The sequence below is a fragment of the Syngnathus acus genome, chromosome 2 (assembly GCF_901709675.1).
Source record: "Syngnathus acus chromosome 2, fSynAcu1.2, whole genome shotgun sequence".
Taxonomy (NCBI): Eukaryota; Metazoa; Chordata; class Actinopteri; order Syngnathiformes; family Syngnathidae; genus Syngnathus; species Syngnathus acus.
Window position 1 is genome coordinate 14,104,999 of NC_051088.1, and position 18,282 is coordinate 14,123,280.

At 42.1% G+C, this 18,282-nt stretch overlaps 3 protein-coding genes across 12 annotated transcripts in view; all 3 read right to left on the reverse strand.

Moving 5' to 3' along the window:
• Positions 1–418, reverse strand: part of scube3 (signal peptide, CUB domain, EGF-like 3) — a 58,676-nt gene extending 58,258 nt beyond the window's left edge. For 3 of the 5 annotated variants that reach the window (XM_037264712.1, XM_037264727.1, XM_037264695.1), the window contains exon 1: positions 29–417. In XM_037264712.1, the coding sequence (XP_037120607.1) occupies positions 29–128 (100 nt within the window). In that variant the 5' untranslated portion in view covers positions 129–417. Of the gene's footprint in view, positions 1–28 lie in introns of all 5 variants that reach the window. The other 2 variants (XM_037264703.1, XM_037264719.1) reach the window with 2 other exon arrangements.
• Positions 419–9,199: 8,781 nt separating this feature from the next.
• Positions 9,200–13,720, reverse strand: LOC119115186 (specifically androgen-regulated gene protein). The gene is made up of 4 exons (XM_037239470.1): positions 13,570–13,720; positions 11,887–12,038; positions 10,981–11,143; positions 9,200–10,859 (listed from the first exon to the last, which is right to left on the reverse strand). Exons 2-4 carry the CDS (start codon positions 11,899–11,901, stop codon positions 9,355–9,357), a joined length of 1,683 nt encoding a protein of 560 aa, XP_037095365.1. The 5' UTR covers positions 11,902–12,038; positions 13,570–13,720; the 3' UTR covers positions 9,200–9,354.
• Positions 13,721–14,219: 499 nt separating this feature from the next.
• The window catches only part of LOC119117695 (ankyrin repeat and SAM domain-containing protein 1A), a 31,473-nt gene continuing 27,410 nt past the window's right edge, over positions 14,220–18,282 (reverse strand). For 4 of the 6 annotated variants that reach the window (XM_037244174.1, XM_037244164.1, XM_037244148.1 and 1 more), the window contains 6 exons: positions 18,092–18,229; positions 17,935–18,006; positions 17,743–17,829; positions 17,171–17,308; positions 16,822–17,004; positions 14,220–16,327 (listed from right to left, as the gene is read on the reverse strand). In XM_037244174.1, the coding sequence (XP_037100069.1) occupies positions 16,211–16,327; positions 16,822–17,004; positions 17,171–17,308; positions 17,743–17,829; positions 17,935–18,006; positions 18,092–18,229 (735 nt within the window). In that variant the 3' untranslated portion in view covers positions 14,220–16,210. The remainder of the gene's footprint in view (positions 16,328–16,821; positions 17,005–17,170; positions 17,309–17,742; positions 17,830–17,934; positions 18,007–18,091; positions 18,230–18,282) is intronic. The other 2 variants (XM_037244183.1, XM_037244155.1) reach the window with 1 other exon arrangement.

An 18,282-nucleotide genomic window follows, 5' to 3' on the forward strand; every position in this document is an offset into this window, starting at 1 on the left:
ATCATAAGTGCAGGAGGTGACAACTTACCTTGGCTGCTTTTACTTCCTGAAGCGGACTGTTGGACAAAGGCGACCAGGCAGAAGCCAACAAATCCAAGGCTAGCTCGTATCAAACCGTGCACATACATGCTCACTTTGCCTGCAGTTGAGCACTTTAGCCAAGATCGACGAGGTGCGGGAGCACGGCGGAGCGTGTGCGCGCCACGAAATTCTCCTGTTGTTATTCCTCGTGGGCGCGCGTGGACCAGGATCCAGGGCAACCCTCCTTTTTCTTAAATAAATGTATTTCTTTATTGATTGATTGATTTATAAATGTATTAAACCCGTTTATTTTAGTTTCAAGTTGGAGTCATTGCGGACTGTCCGACAACGCGGAGCGCAGGGAGGCTTATCTGTTATCATGTTTCGAGGCAGACCGATGTCATTTTAAGAGAGAGAGAGAGAGAGAGAGAGAGAGAGAGAGAGAGAGAGAGAGAGAGAGAGAGAGAGATGGAGCCGTGCGACGGACTTTGCAAGAAAAGGGGAGGAGAGAGGCGTCTGCGATGCACTACGGGCTCTTCCTTTCCTCATCTGCGCAAGATCTTTGCATTCTTTTCCTTTTTATCGACAAGCTTCATGCAGGTGCTGCTTACCTGCATGGCTTTTGTTGCGTGCGTGTCCCTTAATGATTGCACATGAGCAAAAGCAGTCAGACAGACGGACAGACAGAGGGAGAGAGAGAGAGAGATGGAGAGAGAGCTGGAGAGAGAGAGAGAGAGAGAGAGAGAGAGAGAGAGAGAGAGAGAGAGAGATGGAGAGAGATGGAGAGAGAGAGAGAGAGAGAGAGAGAGAGAGAGAGAGAGAGAGAGAGAGACCTACTTAACCTCTACATTATCTGAGACAATGCCCATGGGGGGAATTATTTAATTACCCCAAAAAGTCCCGCTGTAATTGTTTTATTATGCTGAAACAGTTCCAGCAGTTGAAAATCCAGATCAAGGTGAATTAATTCCTCAGGTGAACAATCAGTAATTGTTTACAGAAACAGTGATGAAAGCTTTAGATAATCACCAAAACCTTTCCAGAACCTTGACAAATACCATTTTATCTGTGTAATGAGGAGATGAAGCTCAACTGTCACATTGCCCTGCCAGAAAGCAACAGCGCACATTTGGACCCAAACGACACGTGGTATTAGCAACATGTGAGGAGTTAGCAAGTTGAGAGGATTCAAGATAAAATTTACTTTTCAGTACTTGGGGCCTTCGGACCACTGCAGCGCTGCACATTCACCATCACCCCCAAGAGGACTGAGGCTTGACGAGTCCCATGAATCAAAATCTCTCAATACCGCAAGCGCAACCCACAGTGTCACATTGTAGGGCTAACGAGTGACAAAACATTTGCTTTCCAGCAACATCCTGCACAGTAAAACAAACAATAAAAATCACGACTCCTACCTTCATTTGTCACATTAATGCCAAAATTAAAAAGTCATTTATTTCTGACTTGGTGGATGATTATCATCGCTGCTTCCATCTGTACTTTTTGTCTTCTTCATCAAATATAATTACAACTTCAAAACAAGACTGACTGGAGATAATTCAGTCTTCATGGCATGGTGTTAAGGGAACAAAATCTAAAAATAGTGATTTACAGTCAAAAGGAGGAGAGAAGATCTTTCTTCATTATCATCTGTCTAATCAGAACTGGAGCAACATTAAACTAAAATAATGTCACCCCGCGCAAGAAACATTCAAATGAGCTCAGTGTGCATGTTTTGCCGCAAAGCAGGGCTCTCGTTAAATGAGATATTCAGCACAACAGAACAATCTTCGAAGAAATCCCAGTTTGCACCCACACAACACAATCAACATGCAAATGTGCAGCGCAAAGCCGAAGCATTCAGTGTAATTAAAATCACTCCCATCAGGGATGTGGATGCATATTCCGTGTCCTTGTGTGTACATTTTTGGATCACAGCAAGTCCTTGCACAACCAAATGAGCTCAGAGAGTCACTGGGGGAGTTTGAGAAAGTCACAATATGGCTGACACACCGCCTGAGCAGTGAGACTTGCGGTGGGATCTGTGCACTTTTCATGGCAACGCTTCATTAAATACACGTGGGCCTCACACGGGCATCACGCTGTGCACCAAAAGGAGTTATTTTTACGTCGACAGGGCAGACGCATGAGGGGAAGACCGGGTGATGTTTCATTTATGAGCCACATCATGAAATACACACCGGCTATGGAGGAGTTGGACAGCAGGAGGCCGCCCAGAGACCCTCGAGTGTCGTTAGTATTGATATTCAGTTTTGTAGGTAAGAAAGAATTTATTTTTATCACACTTTCCCAGGTTCTCAGTTTGTTAAATGTAAAATACAAAAAAAAAAAAAACAGCAGCAACTACTATATGGGAAGTATGACAGAACTAACCTGACAAATTGTTAAAGTGTAAAAAGTCAAACTCATGCAATGGTAATGACAGAAAACATCAGGGATGGGGGGGGCTAAGATTTTTCCATCAGTGCAACTTGGACCTAAGCAGATGTATGACAAAAATGCCACTTTAAATATGGACAAAATATGAGCGTAAGCGCAAAATAAGTACGCTAATATTTAAAAGCCAACTTTAAGTGCAACAACTCATTTTGCACATTTTTCCACAATAGTCAACGCACTCAAAATGTATTTTTTTTTGTTTGATTATAAAGGTACGTCGTTCATTCTATATATTATTGCATACCTGCAAAAAAAGCCTGCTCAGGTTTTTGTATAGGGCTGTGTAAGATCCGTTGTAAGTGCTACTAAGACGGGTCTGCCATCTAGTGGTGATTGGTGATATTACAATTTAAAACTATTAAAACTACAGTTGACCACTGGATATTCAAAGTTCGGCACATATTTATTTCTTTTAGTGCATATTTTTATTGCTTTATCTTTGTCTGAAATGTTCAGTCTTTACTTGAAGGATTTAGGTGGTTTATAAAATGTTGCCCTACCCCACTCTACTGATGAGCCCAGTTACTTCAACCATTATACATCGTGAGAAAACAAATTGAATTCTAACTTTAAAAAAGACAAGCCAAAAACATGTGGCGAGCTGACTGTTGCTACAAGCTGTGTTTTCATTCTGACTGACATATCGCACAAAGACAATGCTCCAACAGCTGCTCGGGGAAGATAAACAGAAGATGGATGCATGTTGGGAAGCGTGGGTAAGTGCCTCGCACTCCACTACGGCGCTCCACTGAGCGAGGAGCCTCGCAGCGAGCCTGATGTTCTCTTCCAGCTGGTCATAGGCAGAGACACATATCACAGGTCCACACTTGCTTTCTTCTCACTGCCAAGGCTCAGAACCTTCTCCACTTTCACCCCATTCCTCCCGGTGGGCGCCGCATGCCAACACCGCCGCAGGCCCAGCAGGATCTCTTGGTACTCGCCATGCCAGCACCACAGGGGAAGCGGAGTGGCTTTTGGGAGCTGCATGCATCACGGGTCAAGGCTGTGGGCTGGCCCAAGGAATTCTTCCAGACCGCAGCCTCAGTCATTGGCACTTAATGTGGCGCTACAGAGTCACAGACAACCTGTCTCACTTAAATCTCATTTTGCAGCATCATTGCTGAAAAGGACTCCAGTGGAATAAGAGTCATTTAAACAAGAACAGCAAAAGCTCAACAAGGGAGTACTTTCTCCCAACTTTCTTCTACTGGGAGTCTTGCTTTCATCCTTCTCTGACCTACTTTCATTTTCAGTTCCAACATCAATTCATATGTTGAATATTTGTTCTATTTATCCAGCCCATCGACTTGGGATAATGTCTCTAAAATAGTTCACCATTCACTACTTTCCACGAACGTGCTACTTTTGTCTCACAAAAATTAGGTTCGGGTTGCTCTCAGACTTATCTCGAGACCTAGCTGTTCCCACAATGTTTAAGCGACAAAGTTCACCTGTTTTTAGCAATCTCAGAGGGCGGTCTCAAGTCACACCCAACCACAGCCCAGCTTCAGAAAACTGGTGAGCCGTGATTGGTGACCTGGCAACTGTGATGTCATTTTCGGTGGACAGCATCTCCCATGAGATGGACAAAAACGGATTTTGCTCATTTCATTCATATTCCCAAAACAAAACATGAATCAGAAGATTGTGTTTTGACTAGTCTGGCTGCACAGCACATATTATTACAAAGAAAATTTGGGGGTTGACTTCCTCCTTAACGTTTTGAACTCCTATTCTGTACTGTCACTAGTTGTGTTCCACCTTTTATTGGTGTCCAATACTTCAGTTTTGCTGTGTTTTTCTGCCAGTTTGTCCCGAGCTTGGAATTCTAGCTCAAATTCGTCTCACCATGATTTCTTAGTGTTTGAATTACTTTTGTATTGTTGGATACATTTTTGTTCTCTTGCGTAAGTCAAGGATTTAATGCTGTATTCATTTGTGCCATGCTCTTGGGTCCCCTCCTCTGTTAGCTCTTGTTTGTGGTTTTTGTGGTCTTTCAGTATGTGAAACACATGCTCGACTGGCTCGCATAACTCAATGGCCATTAAAGAATATTCAATATTTTTTGCCTTCGAAAGAAAATCTTAGGCTGCTTTCACAGGGTCATTGTCCATCTGCACTGAAGCATTTTGCCATCATTTTTGTTGCTTTTGACTGAATGGGAGCAGATTGAAAAGCACTATACACCTCACAATTCCACATCTGTCAGCAGTCACATCATTAACACCAATGAAACCATACCATTATTATCCATGTAAAGGCGCAAACCATTTGAAATGACCTGGATTGTGTCCAAGCGCTGGACAAACGCCAAACAATTATTGTTTCCATGTTTTTTTGACTGAACATAACATGTGAACGTCACAGTGCAGGATGAAAAAAAGTATGCAAGTCTTTGGATTTAATAACTGGTTGAGCCTCCTTTTGGCAGCACTAACCTCAACCAAACTGTTCCTGCAGTTGCAGATTAGATCAAGAGGAAAATTACGGTTTCAGTCAATTTTTTGGGATGTTTGGTATGAAATGCTCTCTTGAGGTCGTGCATCTACATTGGGAGAATTGACGCATTCTACAAGGAACAATCACCCAAACATCCTCACTGTTCAACCACATCTGGGGCTAACATGTCCCAATGAGTCATTACCAGTGATGGGGAAATGAAGCTTCAAATTTGCTTCATGAACCAGTTGTTGCAATTTGTTTTACTCTTCTACATTGCACACTATCTTGTCATTTCTTAAACCTTAAAAAAATGGTGCAATCTAGAGAACTGGTTCATGAAGCAAATTTGAAGCTTCGTTCACTAGTCATTACTTTTGTTGCCGCTTTTATGTGACACATGTAATATTCCCACAGCGAGTTTGTGTGAAGTTGTCTGACATACAGAACGAGTTGAGACCTTCAAACTACAGTTTTGTCATAGACCCTCAGGCGCTGATGTTCTCCACTCTCAAGTGAGATCCCCTTTCATGTTTCGCAGGTCTCCTCATTGTTGCAGCAGGTCGACAACGCACAGACAGGCTTAACAGTCGTGTGAGTGAACACACCAACGCTTGAGGGGGTTCAGGTCATATTTTGTCAGACGTGCGAGTACAGCAAACAGGCAATAAAGTGGATAAGAAACGGACAGACACCTTTATCCCGGTTTCGATTCCAAATTATTCTTTCCTGACATGCCTGTACTATCTAAGGAATGTATTTCCACACAAACTACTTGTGTGCTTCCAAACAAACAGAAATACTTTCCGAGAAGTATTGACTTCCACTCCATGTCTATTTTTCTGTGGTGTTTATAATATTGAACTACAAAAATGTGATCCCTGATTAGCAGGGGATAAGACAACAGTAGCCAAAAAAGACCAGTGGTAGAATATTATGTGACGAGATCCAATAAAAGCAAGGGTAATATAGCTCAGTTTATAAAGGTAATAAAGTTCAGTTTTGATTTACATTTAGTGAGACAAATATGTAACGCAAATAAATCTGGGTCCACCCTATAAAATCATCCTTCCATTTATTTTCTATCTAGCTTAACTTTAGTTGGCTTGCGGGTGAACTGGAGGCTGTCAAAGCTGACTTTGGGGGAGAGGCAGAGTGCACCCTGGAACAGCCGCCATTCAAATGCAGGGCATTCATCATTCAGTGCAGTGTTTGGAGAATCAACAATGATTAAATGGGGATAAATAAAAAGTTGAATTAATAAATGGAAGTATATTTAGAAGTGAGTGAGGAACAAAGCGGCCTGATAACCAATCATGCTGTCTGCTATTGTTGGAAAGCTGCAGGATATTAAATTGCCTCTCGCGTGAGTGGAAACAATGTAATTTTCTTTGCGACGATAAATGCCAAGTTTCATGTCTCTTCATCATTTTGAATACCAAGGCCCTGCTGTCATAATAGTCAACTGTGTGTTTGCCCCTCACACAAAGCCATTTGGCGATCGTAAATAAACTTTATGTCTGTGGAGCAGAGAGCAAAAAATGAAGCATTTCCTACAAGTCATCATGGCCTCATTATCTTTTATTCTCGATAATAAAAAATGGCAAGGAATGGCGGATTTTTCTTAGTTTATGAAAAGGCGAAAATAAAGCAAAACCAAATTAATCTCTTCCCCCCCCCCCCCCCACCAAGAACACTAACTGTGCTCTTAAGCAAGTTCCCAAAAATAATCCATCAACGACAATGTCTTGGGATTCCCGTGAATAAATAATGAATTACAAGAACCAAAGTAAACAATACTCAGGCGTACTAAGTTTTAACAGCAGCACAGCTCATTTCAAAAGACTTATTTGGCCTTGGTTAGCTCCCTGATTATTGTCTGAAGCCATTTGGCAAAGCTGCAGATGTAATGGCCATCTATTTATTGTTATTATTACGTAAAATTCCCACACTACAGCTTTGCGTCAGCACTGAACTTCAACGATGGCTTTGTGCCACTTTGTCAGCACTAATGATGCCCTTGCAAGTCAAGAAAAGGATGAGGCTTTTTAGTAGACGCTATGTGAGATGGTTTGTCTGCGCGTCATGAAAACTCCCCCGTTTCCAGTGAAACACTCGACACCAGATCTCATCTTGAGGTCCTGATGACACCAGGACAAATAAAAAGCTTTCAGCAACCATATAAAACGTAGACGCGTTAAAAGTTTACTCAGTCGTCCAAAATAAAATACAATTGCAAAAACAATCTAACACGTTTGGAGTTTAAATCCACATAAATGGATATTGACTTCAAAATATTGATTTTTGCATTGTTCGCTGGGAGTTTAATCCTCAGCAGTAAAGTTCCAGACAATTACTTTCACTGTTGAGGGGGCTAATTTGTTAACATTATCCTAAAGTTCTTTCACGATGTGCATGTAAATGTAAGGTCATTGGAAATATTACAACACACCTATCATGACAACGAAGTTTATGCTGATGTTCGAGGTCATGTTAAACAAATGAAATCTACCGGGTTTTTTTTTTGTTTGTTCTTTTATTTTTAATGAATAAAGCACTGAAAACGAGGATGTTTGATTGCTATTTCAATCAATAGTTGTGTTAATTAGCATACAATAGGTAAGTAGAAAACTGTGTAGTTCAGATATGGCTGAACAAACTTGTCAGTCCACCAGTGACACGACCTAATTTCTTAATCAGGACCGCCCTCTAGCGGCCAGGAACACGTATTTCTATCCATCTATCCATCCATCCATCCATCCATCCATCCATCCATCCATCCATCCATCCATCCATCCATCCATCTATCCATCTATCCATCTATTTATGAACAAACAAATAAATAATTGGAAGGTTTAGGCCAAATTTACAGTATCTTACTTTCTAGTGGCTTACCAATGTGTAGTTTTGTCAAGAAGTTAAAAACCCAACCCAACCTGTTCTTAGGCTCTCTTCCCTCCAAATTCTTCTCTCAACACTTGAGTTAATATCTCATCAGGCATGTTATTCAGACAGACACGCAGACACGCGAATGTTAACTACAGAGAAACAGGTTGCACCAGTTCTCGCACCCACGCATTAGATACCAGCGGTGAAGACAAGCCAGCGACTGGTGCCTCAAATTTATGACTTGACATGATACAAAGAGATCACGTAATCACACAAAACGAATGATTCCGAGTGCACACACAATTAGTTAATTAATTGAATTCAATCTTTTCTAACTAAAAATCAGCGCTAATCTACAAATCTTAAGGTGACATTCCAAACCTACTGTGAAAACACAAGCTCTACATCTGACATTTGTATCACAATAAGTGCAATTGTGTTACAAAAGGGAGTTTCCAAGCAATGCACACAAAACAACATACGTTTTTTTCTTTCTTTTTAATTAACACCGTCCTGCTTTTCGTCAACTTAATTTATACACTGCCAACTCCCTCAATGTGGTATCTTAAAAATACAAACCTTTGCATGTTGCCAAAATTCCTGTGGTCGGAAAACAGCCAAAAGGAACAACTAGTGAAAACAGACAGTAAAAGACGTTCATCAATATAAGGTACGATAAGTATTTTCTTCATAAGAGTTAAATAGGAATCCCTGAGTGCTTAACTGACAGTTTCAGGAGAGAGTGTGTGCAATAGTGTGCATGTTTTGCAATCAAAGTAGCAGATGCTAATGGAGGTATATGCCCATCAAAGCTTAAGAGGCAGACAGACTATAAGGCACTTTATGTGGCTATCAATACTACTAATGCAAAACATTATATTGAAAGTCCGCCATTCATGGGGCAATGAGTGAGCTGGCCCGCAAATCCACAAATAGATGATGCCCATTCAAATGCATTTTTTGACTCCCAAAATTCTTGACGAAGTGGGGATATACTGCAAATAAGGGTTGACCCCTCCCAGAAACATCCATCCATCCATCCATTTTCTGAACCGCTTAGTCCCCCACGGGGGTCGCGGGTGTGCTGGAGCCTATCCCAGCGGTCATCGGGCAGTAGGCGGGGGACACCCTGAACCGGTTGCCAGCCAATCGCAGGGCACACAGAGACAAACAACCATTTGCACTCGCACTCACACCTAGGGACAATTTGGAGTCTTCAATCGGCCTACCAAGCATGTTTTTGGGATGTGGGAGGAAACCGGAGTGCTCGGTGAAAACCCACGCGGGCACGGGGAGAACATGCAAACTCCACACAGGGAGGGCCGGAGGTGGAATCGAACCCGCACCCTCCTAACTGTGTGGCGGACGTGCTACCCAGTGCGCCGCCTCCCAGAAACAAATAAATAAAAATATACATTGTTTTTGAACAAACCTAGGTTAATCCACAGGTGCCAAATTGTGAGTATATTATTCTGGTGTTGAGGCAGTGATCAACACACTGAGAAATACACATGCTTCCTCTAGCTCTGAATATGATGTAATTTAAAGGTCATTCATTTTGTGTAAGGCCTTGGGGTCGGGGGGGCTGGTTTGGTTTGTCCCTAATCCGAGTTTCTTCAGAGCTGCATGGTGGTCCACTCCATTTGTATCCTGGGGGCAGATCAGCACGCTGATGCCTTGCGACCGTGGAACCTTGTGAGAGGCTCTCGAATGCTTGAAGGCAGAGAGGGAGGACTCACGTCTCCGAAGGTCAGGGCTGGCGGCATGATTGAGGCACTGTTCAACACTAATTCTTTCATGATGATTTACAGGGTATCTCGGGCGGAAGCCGGAGTTCGCCACGGCTCCTGAGTGGGCACCCGTGACCTTGGTTAACTGCTTGACCAGGTCTGAAGTTGAGCGAGCAGGGGCTTTTCCTTGAGTATAAATTAAACTCTCTGAAGGAAATTGTTTGCGAGCTGAGAGAAGTCTCGCTCGGTCATTGGACCCAGATGAGATGGGCAGAATATCTGAGGCAGTAGAGATGGCGCCGGGGGACTCGCTGCTTTGATTGGATAGACTTGGGAGTGACGGAGTGCTTGGAGTTGGAAAATCTCCCCACGACCTTCGAGTTTGTGGGGAAAGCTTATGATTCAGGTCGGGGCGTAAGTCAGTCAGAGAACCTTTGAGCAGCCCGAGCTTCTGGAGGGCCTGGAGGTGGATTCGCTCATGGTCCAACAGCTCTCGGTCGCCGTTATCAATGGGTGAATTGGATTCTTCTATTTTTCTCTCCTTTGGTGAGTTGAGTGAAATCCTTTTTGGCTTATGAGCCACAAATGGTGGGCTCTCTGGCTCTTTGACTTCATGATGAAAGAGTCCTGGTTGAAGAGACTCCAAAGCAGTGGGAGTCTGACGAGCGTCGATCAAAAGCTTGTCTTTAGGTTTCTTGTTAACAGGGGGGCTAGCTGGAGGTCTCTTTTCCAAGGCTCTCTGGTATAGATGTTTCAAGTCAATAGGGACTGGCCTGTTGCTCTTGGAGTGAGGGGAGGCTTTGATGATGTCAGCCTCTGGATGATGCTTCGGATCAGGCTCTGGATCGGGCCCTGGATCGGACCTTGGATCGGTCCCTGGATTGGGCACTGGATTGGGCACTGGATGGGTCCCTGGATCGGGTTTTAGATAGGGGTTGAGTACGAGCTTTCGATTAGATTTAGGGTCATCCATGAAGTCAGATGGCGGTGGGATGAGTCCTAGATCTAACTCAGGAGTAATGCAAGTGATTGTGTTTGGAGCGTCTCCAACGGTTCTTAAACACAGTTCATCGGTATGCAAATCACGGATGTTGCAACCGCTGATTGAGTCAGTGACATTCATAGAAGCTTGACGCTCTTCAGAAGCAGTGGTGAAGTTTGGTTGATAGGTTTGATTCACAGAATTCTGGGCAGGTTTGTATTCTTCAGTTAACTTGATTACCACAGACTTCTTCACTACTGGAAAGCCACCCCCCGGAGTGGGCAAGGTCTCAGACTGACGATCCATTCCAGACCCTCCATTTAGTCTGGAAATAGCTGCAAGACAAATGCACAGTAACAATGTCCTTGTTGACAACAAACAAACCGATGAACAAATAAATAATAAATATATATATATATATTTTTTTAAATGTACTGAGATCACTCTTTTACATACCATTGATTTCATTCAGAGCCATTTTGTCTGGGGGTTGTCCAGAGTCTGGTTCATCATTTGAGAGTCCACTATCCTCTTGCAACTCGAATGCTTCGAGTGTCTGCTCCAGAAACATGAGGCACGCCCTCTCCTCAGGGGATAAGTGCTCCATGCTGTCGTCACTCTGCAGACAAATTGACCATACAGTTGGACCAATGTCTCACTCTCCACCTCTCTTTCCCTTTCTCTCATTATCACATCATGATGAATGTCAGTCTGAAGACATGCTTACAGTTAATGCAAACTCATGAAATAACTAAAAAAAAAACATTCCCAATGACAAAAGTAAATAAAAGACTAATGTGCTTAAGAAATTAAGAAAAAAAAAGAATTTTTGTTTGTTTTTTGGGAGTGTAACTCCCATTTTTTGTGGTACTGTATAGGTTTATTAGTTTCAGTTATTTTAAGTTTTTGCGTTTAAATTTGTTTTTTATTCCAATGCATTTCAATGGGCCTCAATTACACATACATTTTTGCTATTCGCTGGCTGGCCCACCATATAATTCTAACGAAAACCTACATCAGTTCTATCTTTGTCGACTAATATCATAAATAAGCTTTCCGGTTTTGGTTTACCGTTTCGTACAGAAGGAAGAAGTTCAAACAGTCTGTTTTTTTTGTCTTGCACGCGACAAATACTCTGAATTAAAAAAAAATAAAAAAAACACTAAAAACTAAAACTAACTGTATTTAAACAACAAAAAGTCACAAGGACATAAATGATAACTACATTGAAAAATCTCAAACTTGTATGATGTAACGCGTGTCTACAGAAGTCAAACCAAATAGTTTGACAGATGCGCATGTAAACATGGTTAAAGACTTGCGAATCGAATATCAAAAACAGTGAGTAGACAATTGACTCACACAGCCAGATTTCATACTGATCACACGGTCACGGCTTCCACTGCTGTCCTTATTGCTCTAGCGTGCTAAAGCAACACCATCATTCCACATGTCACCCGTCCACATTGCACAGGGTACAGTTTTGGAGTTGGTTCATCAAGCTGCGGCAGGATCTAAAGTGTTAAGGAGAAAACATTTCATGAGCTTCATATTGAGTCATACATCTTTAAAGGGACAGGTTTGGATTTCTTGCACTTTTTTACTACGATGCCACACCATACATGTGCTAGCTTTTCAACTTTGTGTTGATAATATTCCGGATGGTCCTTTCCCTTTTTGACCCGGAGGTCACAACATTTATGATTTCTAACAATAATTTGAAATAAGGACTCGCCCGACCACTGCACACCTTTTCACTTTGTGTCCGCTTAGATGAGCTTGGCGACAAAAAACCTGCCGGCATTTCTGGTTCAATGCAAAGTTTTGGTCTGGATGCTTAGGATTCTCAGAATTTTTCAACATTATGCACCATCAATGATGAAATCAACAAATTCCTTGAAGTCGTACATTGACGAACATTGTTCTTGAAATGTCCAACTACTTACTCACACAGTGAACCTCACCCTGAGCCTTTTGGAGAATGCTCTCCAGTGGAAAGTCCCAAACAGGTGTTTTATGAGCATTCCTCAAGATTCCCCGTCCAATTTTTTGGGGGGGAATGCGATGTGTTACAATAGCATTCACCAGGTTGAACATTTTCAGATTTTATTTGTAGTGTATTCAATTGAATAGTTAAAATGGATTTGCTAATATTCAGTATTTGTCCAAACTTCACTGTAATTGGGGGTTTTATGATAACACCTCATATCACCACATGAAGATGTTGAGCAGCCTTTAAATTGTTTTACGGCTGTAGAAAGGAACAGAAGTGACAAAGACATTATTAGAAGTATGAGTGTCCCCTTCTGAAAATAAATGTCTGACCGAGGAGCAATCAGGCCTAACGCAATGGTACAAGTAAGCAACACAAAATAATGTTTCACTGCTTTCGATTTGACAATCTGCAGAACAAAATGAGAAGTTTCAGTCATAGCCAACACCTTTGCACACAAAAAGTGAACTAGCAGGGTGCACCCACAGCTTAGTCAGGATCTAATAGTGAGTTGGAATGTCACTTGGCTTGCTCAAATGCCTTCATGACAACTAGGACATTAAAGTGAACGCTGTCATTCGCAGTAACTGGGCGTTGAACTTGAAGCACATTAAACATTTGAGAGGATCAGTCAGCAAAATGCCTTTGATGCACTTGGGAAGAATATTTAAAATATGTGATAGCAATATGTTGGTCTTAAAATATATCACAGTTGTGTAACTCACAAAAGCGGATTAATGATTAAACTCAGTACATTGTACCCTCATTTGTTTTCAATGGCAAATATTTACAGTTCTTTCATTCGTCGATCCCTCGTAACCAAACAGTTTCCATGTTGCATTAAAAGCCTTTATAAATTTTTACACGGTCATTTGGGTTGAAGTGGTGCAGAATGGAAATACAGATAAACATCTCTCGAGCCTTCATCAGGAAACATAGAAACTGATTTGCTTTTGACACAAAAATATTAACGAGAAGCACGTAAATAAAGGAGGGAAGAGATTAACATTGGAATCATGTTGCAAGTGTAGTCAAATAAAATCGGAACTCACCAAAAAGCTTGACATTAATGTAGGCAGGTTGAGTCGAGCTGTGTGTGTGTGTGTGTGTGTCATTCCATCGCTGAGGCTGCACAACCTGCCTCCACTGAAGCCGAGAAATAGGGTGGGGCACATTGGGCAAAAAAGTGTCTTATGCTTAGCCAATCAGATTTCTGCCATGTGGTCATGTGGAGGCAATTAACCTGTGGCGCTGCTGGAATTTGAATGACGTCTAAATAAACTCTAAGCAAAGCACTGAAAGTGTTTTCATGTTTTGATGTGAATGCATGACAAACCATTTGAGTATTTATTGTGTTATCAGGTGTTATCGCCACGTTTAAAGTCAACTAGTTGAAAATAGTAGCAGTAACTAATAGAAAATAGTAGCAGTAACTAATAGAAAATAGTAGCAGTAACTAATGCTATGACTGTGTTTAGTTTCATTGTTGGAGTATTTACTGCCACATGCTCACGAGTGGTACTTGTTTGAGGGGAAAATGCTCAAAAGAAATACTAGTTAATGGAAAGGACTTCACTAATTTTACTAGTGATGCTATTATTGTCTCGAGACACATCATGCTCGGAGTGACATCTCAACATTCCAGGCCAAATCAACGTCATTTACTAAAAATATGACAATTATGAATCAAAAACCAACAATGACAAATTCTCAAACTGCGCAATTTATTAATTGAACAATCATGAAAATAATCATTAAAAAAAACGGAAGCCCAAGATTATTTACAATATTTTTTTTTCTAAAGTGAGGTCCCTCGTGTTCACTCAACCTCTATAATCACGGGGTGCTTACAACGATGTGTAACTTTATAAGACATAGTCCTTTTAATCTCTTTTGACATCAGTCAAAAATTACATACATACATATTGTACATACATACATACATATTACATACTGTATAGAGATCTATAAAAGCAAAAATCATTCAAGTATCAAAATAAAGACCACTAGTTTCATGTACAATATCATTTGCATCAGATTTGTCCCAAAATATTTATTCCGATCCTCAGTGATGTGCAAAGGCAAAACAGGACCACGCTGATGGCCGAAGGTGCCGTCACCGGAGTGTTAAAGACAGTGTACCATAAAATTAACTCAACCGGTGTGACAACGTACCAAATGCAGCAAAACCAAAAGGCTGCACAGTGCTCGACAGAAATGAAGTACAGCCACTCTGAAAAGGAAGATTTCTACACGTTTCACAAAAATAATTAGACTCACCCGTCCGTGGCTGAATACTTGGACGTACTTGTTGATGTAGAGCACTGAAAATCACACGCTAGCTAATGTAGATATACTGTTTACTCATCAACTGACAAGCAAGTACCGTTAACAGTGAGAAAAGTCTTTTCCCTATCATTATTTTTGTACTGTGGCAATAAAATCAAATCAAATCAAAGAAGTACTGTCCTGCAGGGCAGTTCTGGTGAATAATCTCACTCAATTATTTGGGCAAAGAAACACGGGGACAAATTAAGTTGCTGCATTAGTTCCAATGTCCTAAAAAATAAAAAATAAAACTACATGGTAACAAGTTCTAACGCCAACGCTGCACCCTGTTACATACCTCGAAAACAGTCTTTGTAGTGTTACGTCTGGTCATTTCAGTTTGGTTACACTAAGAAACAAGATTGCTGATCACAGTTATATATGTTGAGGCTGAGATGATAAAAGGACAAATTAAATAATGCATCTTAAAAAGACACAATTAAAAAAAAAAATACCCCTCACTATAAGAAGACATACTTGTGTGGCGCTCAGTATGCAATGCAACATCGCTGATGGGCAGGAAGGGTAATTGAAGCGATGACGGCTGTGAGGTCGGACCATCTCCAGACTGGCGATGGTTGGGAATGCTCCTTTTGTCCCCCCACAAAACATCCTACCCATCATGCAATAGGCTTGTCCTTTTATACTGGCTGGGAGGAATGTTTAGCTACAGGGAAGATGACACATGCACACAGTTAAAATAGTGTCAAACTACAAGACATTAAATCATTCAGCCCCCCATTTCAAATAAGGCCAAAACACGGGAAGATACAATTGATTTGGAGAGTTTGTGAAAGTGCTTCGATGCTAACTTTGTAAGCTACATGACTGTATCACAGTGTTTAGGGATGTTTCTCTCCTTTGGACCTTAACTAACTCCTGACAATTACGGCAGAAAGAATGCTTCTAACCTTTGCTCCAAGTCGCTTCAAGTGATACATTAAAAAAATATATAATAATCACAGGACCATGGCTTCCATGTGTAGGATATGTGTAACCTCTCAACTGTGGGAAAGCGCTGGGTGGCAGAAGTAAAAAGCCTCAGAGTGGCCGTCGCCTGGCAGAGCAGGAAAAGCACCGAGAAAAAAAGGTATTTTCACCAAGAGGCAATACTGAGATTGTTGACCGGGGAGAAAAAAAGAAAAATAGAGAGATGTACGAGTTCAGGGAGCATACAAGGTAGAAGACATAGCAGTGAAAGTGATTGGCAGGCTGGCAGTGTACATAATACCACCTGGAAGAGTGGGGGGAGAAGTGTGTGTGTGGGGGGGGCAAAGAGTTGCAGTGAAAGGCACACTGAGGGCGAGGCAAAGGAAAAAAAGTAAAAAGTTCAGATGTCAGGAAGGAGGGAGGGTGGGGTTCCACTCAGAATATGGTGGTCTCATACTTAGTGCTGATTGTACGCTTGGGTTCCTTGGAGTCCACCAGCCACGTGGCGCCACCCTGCGACTGGGAATCTCCATCCTGTTCCAAAAGGTCACCCTAGAAACACAAATCAGATTACCGTAAGAATGTAACCTCTTTTTGCATAATGGTGCTATTCAGACTCAGAGAATTTATTTATCCCAGCAAGGCAAATGAGAACACCAGCCACTAAGGTTAAATCAAGGTTAGCAGACTCTAAACTGTCACTTAAAATGGAGGAAGGAAGTTTCCAAAAGGAAGTTGTAGACGTCGCAACAGCAGAGGAGAGGCGGGGCCAACACGGAAGGAGAGGCTGAAATGGTAATGTGAACGTTGTGACGAAGATTTGAGCAGCATGCGACACAGCGCATGATTCTATTCAGCTCATTAATTAAGCCGGCAGTCTGTAAAATATGCATCCCTGAAGTGTTGTTTGTCTCATCCATATTCACTTGCTCACTAATGGCGTCGTGCTAACAGCAGGAAAACATCAACACGGTCAAATTAGGATAATTAGGTTAGCTTCCAGCTTCTCATTCAAATTACGTTTCTGTACTAAATGATCTACTCACCCCTGACTTTCGAACACTTCCTCGTGGTTTGGGCACAGGTCGGCCTGACTTAGTCTCAATGAGCTCTGGAGCAGTGCCCAACGGTAGGTGCTGGTGCTGTTTGGTCCGCTGGGCCTGCAGAGCCAGCTGATAGGCCACCTCAAAAGCTTGACCCAGTGTCAGTATGATCTCATAGGTAAGGTTCTAAAAGAGCGTGATCAAAAAAGGTCACAAGCTTACTTTCTGAGAAAACAAGATATGGTTGGAAAAGTTTCATTTTTTTTGCCTAAGCTGTGTTTACTACTTTACTATCGCATTGAGGCAATAGCAAAGGTTGAATTTATAGAAACTTATGTGCAATTGTCTTTACCACATCGACAGTGCTGAACACATGACAGTAGTGGTGGTTGGTCTGCAAGTCCTTGGTGATGTAGGCAAATGTGCACAAGTCTTCCGGGTCCTGCGCCGCACATGAAATGTTGCGGATCTCGTGCTCTGCAATGATATTCTGCAGGAAGACGGGAAAAGAGGTCAAATCAAATGTCTTCTGAGCTTTTGATTGGATGAATATATTCTGGAGCCATTATATAAATTTGAAGCATCGTTGCACAGCAGCTGCAACTGGAACAAAATGTCTCATAGGAAATGCCAACAATCTTCCATTTTTGATTAGGTGGGGGGGGGCACCTTGGAAGCAAGGGAAAAGGACATAAATACATTCATAGCGGCATGACCGTTTTTATATATTTGTATTCATATATTTAGGCCAGGAAGTTAAACTACAGCTGGAACATATTCCCAAGTTTCTAGCCAGTTTGGTTAACACCACCACCTCTCACCGGTAGGTGTCAGTAAAAGACCACCAACAGTGACTCACCAAAACCACAACATTGAGCCCAGCTTCAAAGTTACTTTTCAGATGAAGTAGCACGACTCACTGACCTTGCTGACTGCATCAATGAACTTGACACCTTTGTATGTGATCGAGAGGACAATGATGGGGACTTTTCTCATTTGCTCTGTTGACCTCTGGAAGAAACAGCAAATAAAGTAGTAAGGACATGGAGGCACGTCATAATGTTGTGCTAAAATGTACAGCGCAGCTCTTGGTACATTTATGAAATTGGTACTGACCCGCATTTTGGCGCAGGCGTCCTGGGTGGACTCAGTGCCCCGCAGCTCTTTAATAAGCATGGAACCCAGGTACTGCAACAAAACCCAGATTGTGGTTTGACGCATTCGCCAAATATTCAACGTGAGCATCTTTGCCAGCAGAGAGCTAATAACTCACACTGGCTTCATATGCGCAGGATTCAAAGATGAGCTTCTCAGGCTGGTGATGCCAGCTCTGGACCGGAGCGTACGGCGCCGCCAGGCTTGGCGGCCGAAGAATCAGACGGGATTCCCGGTGCCGCTCCTCTTGGCGTTCCTGAAGAGAAAAAGTGAGTCATCTGGCAGGTGCGTCTTAAGAGTAGCAAGGAC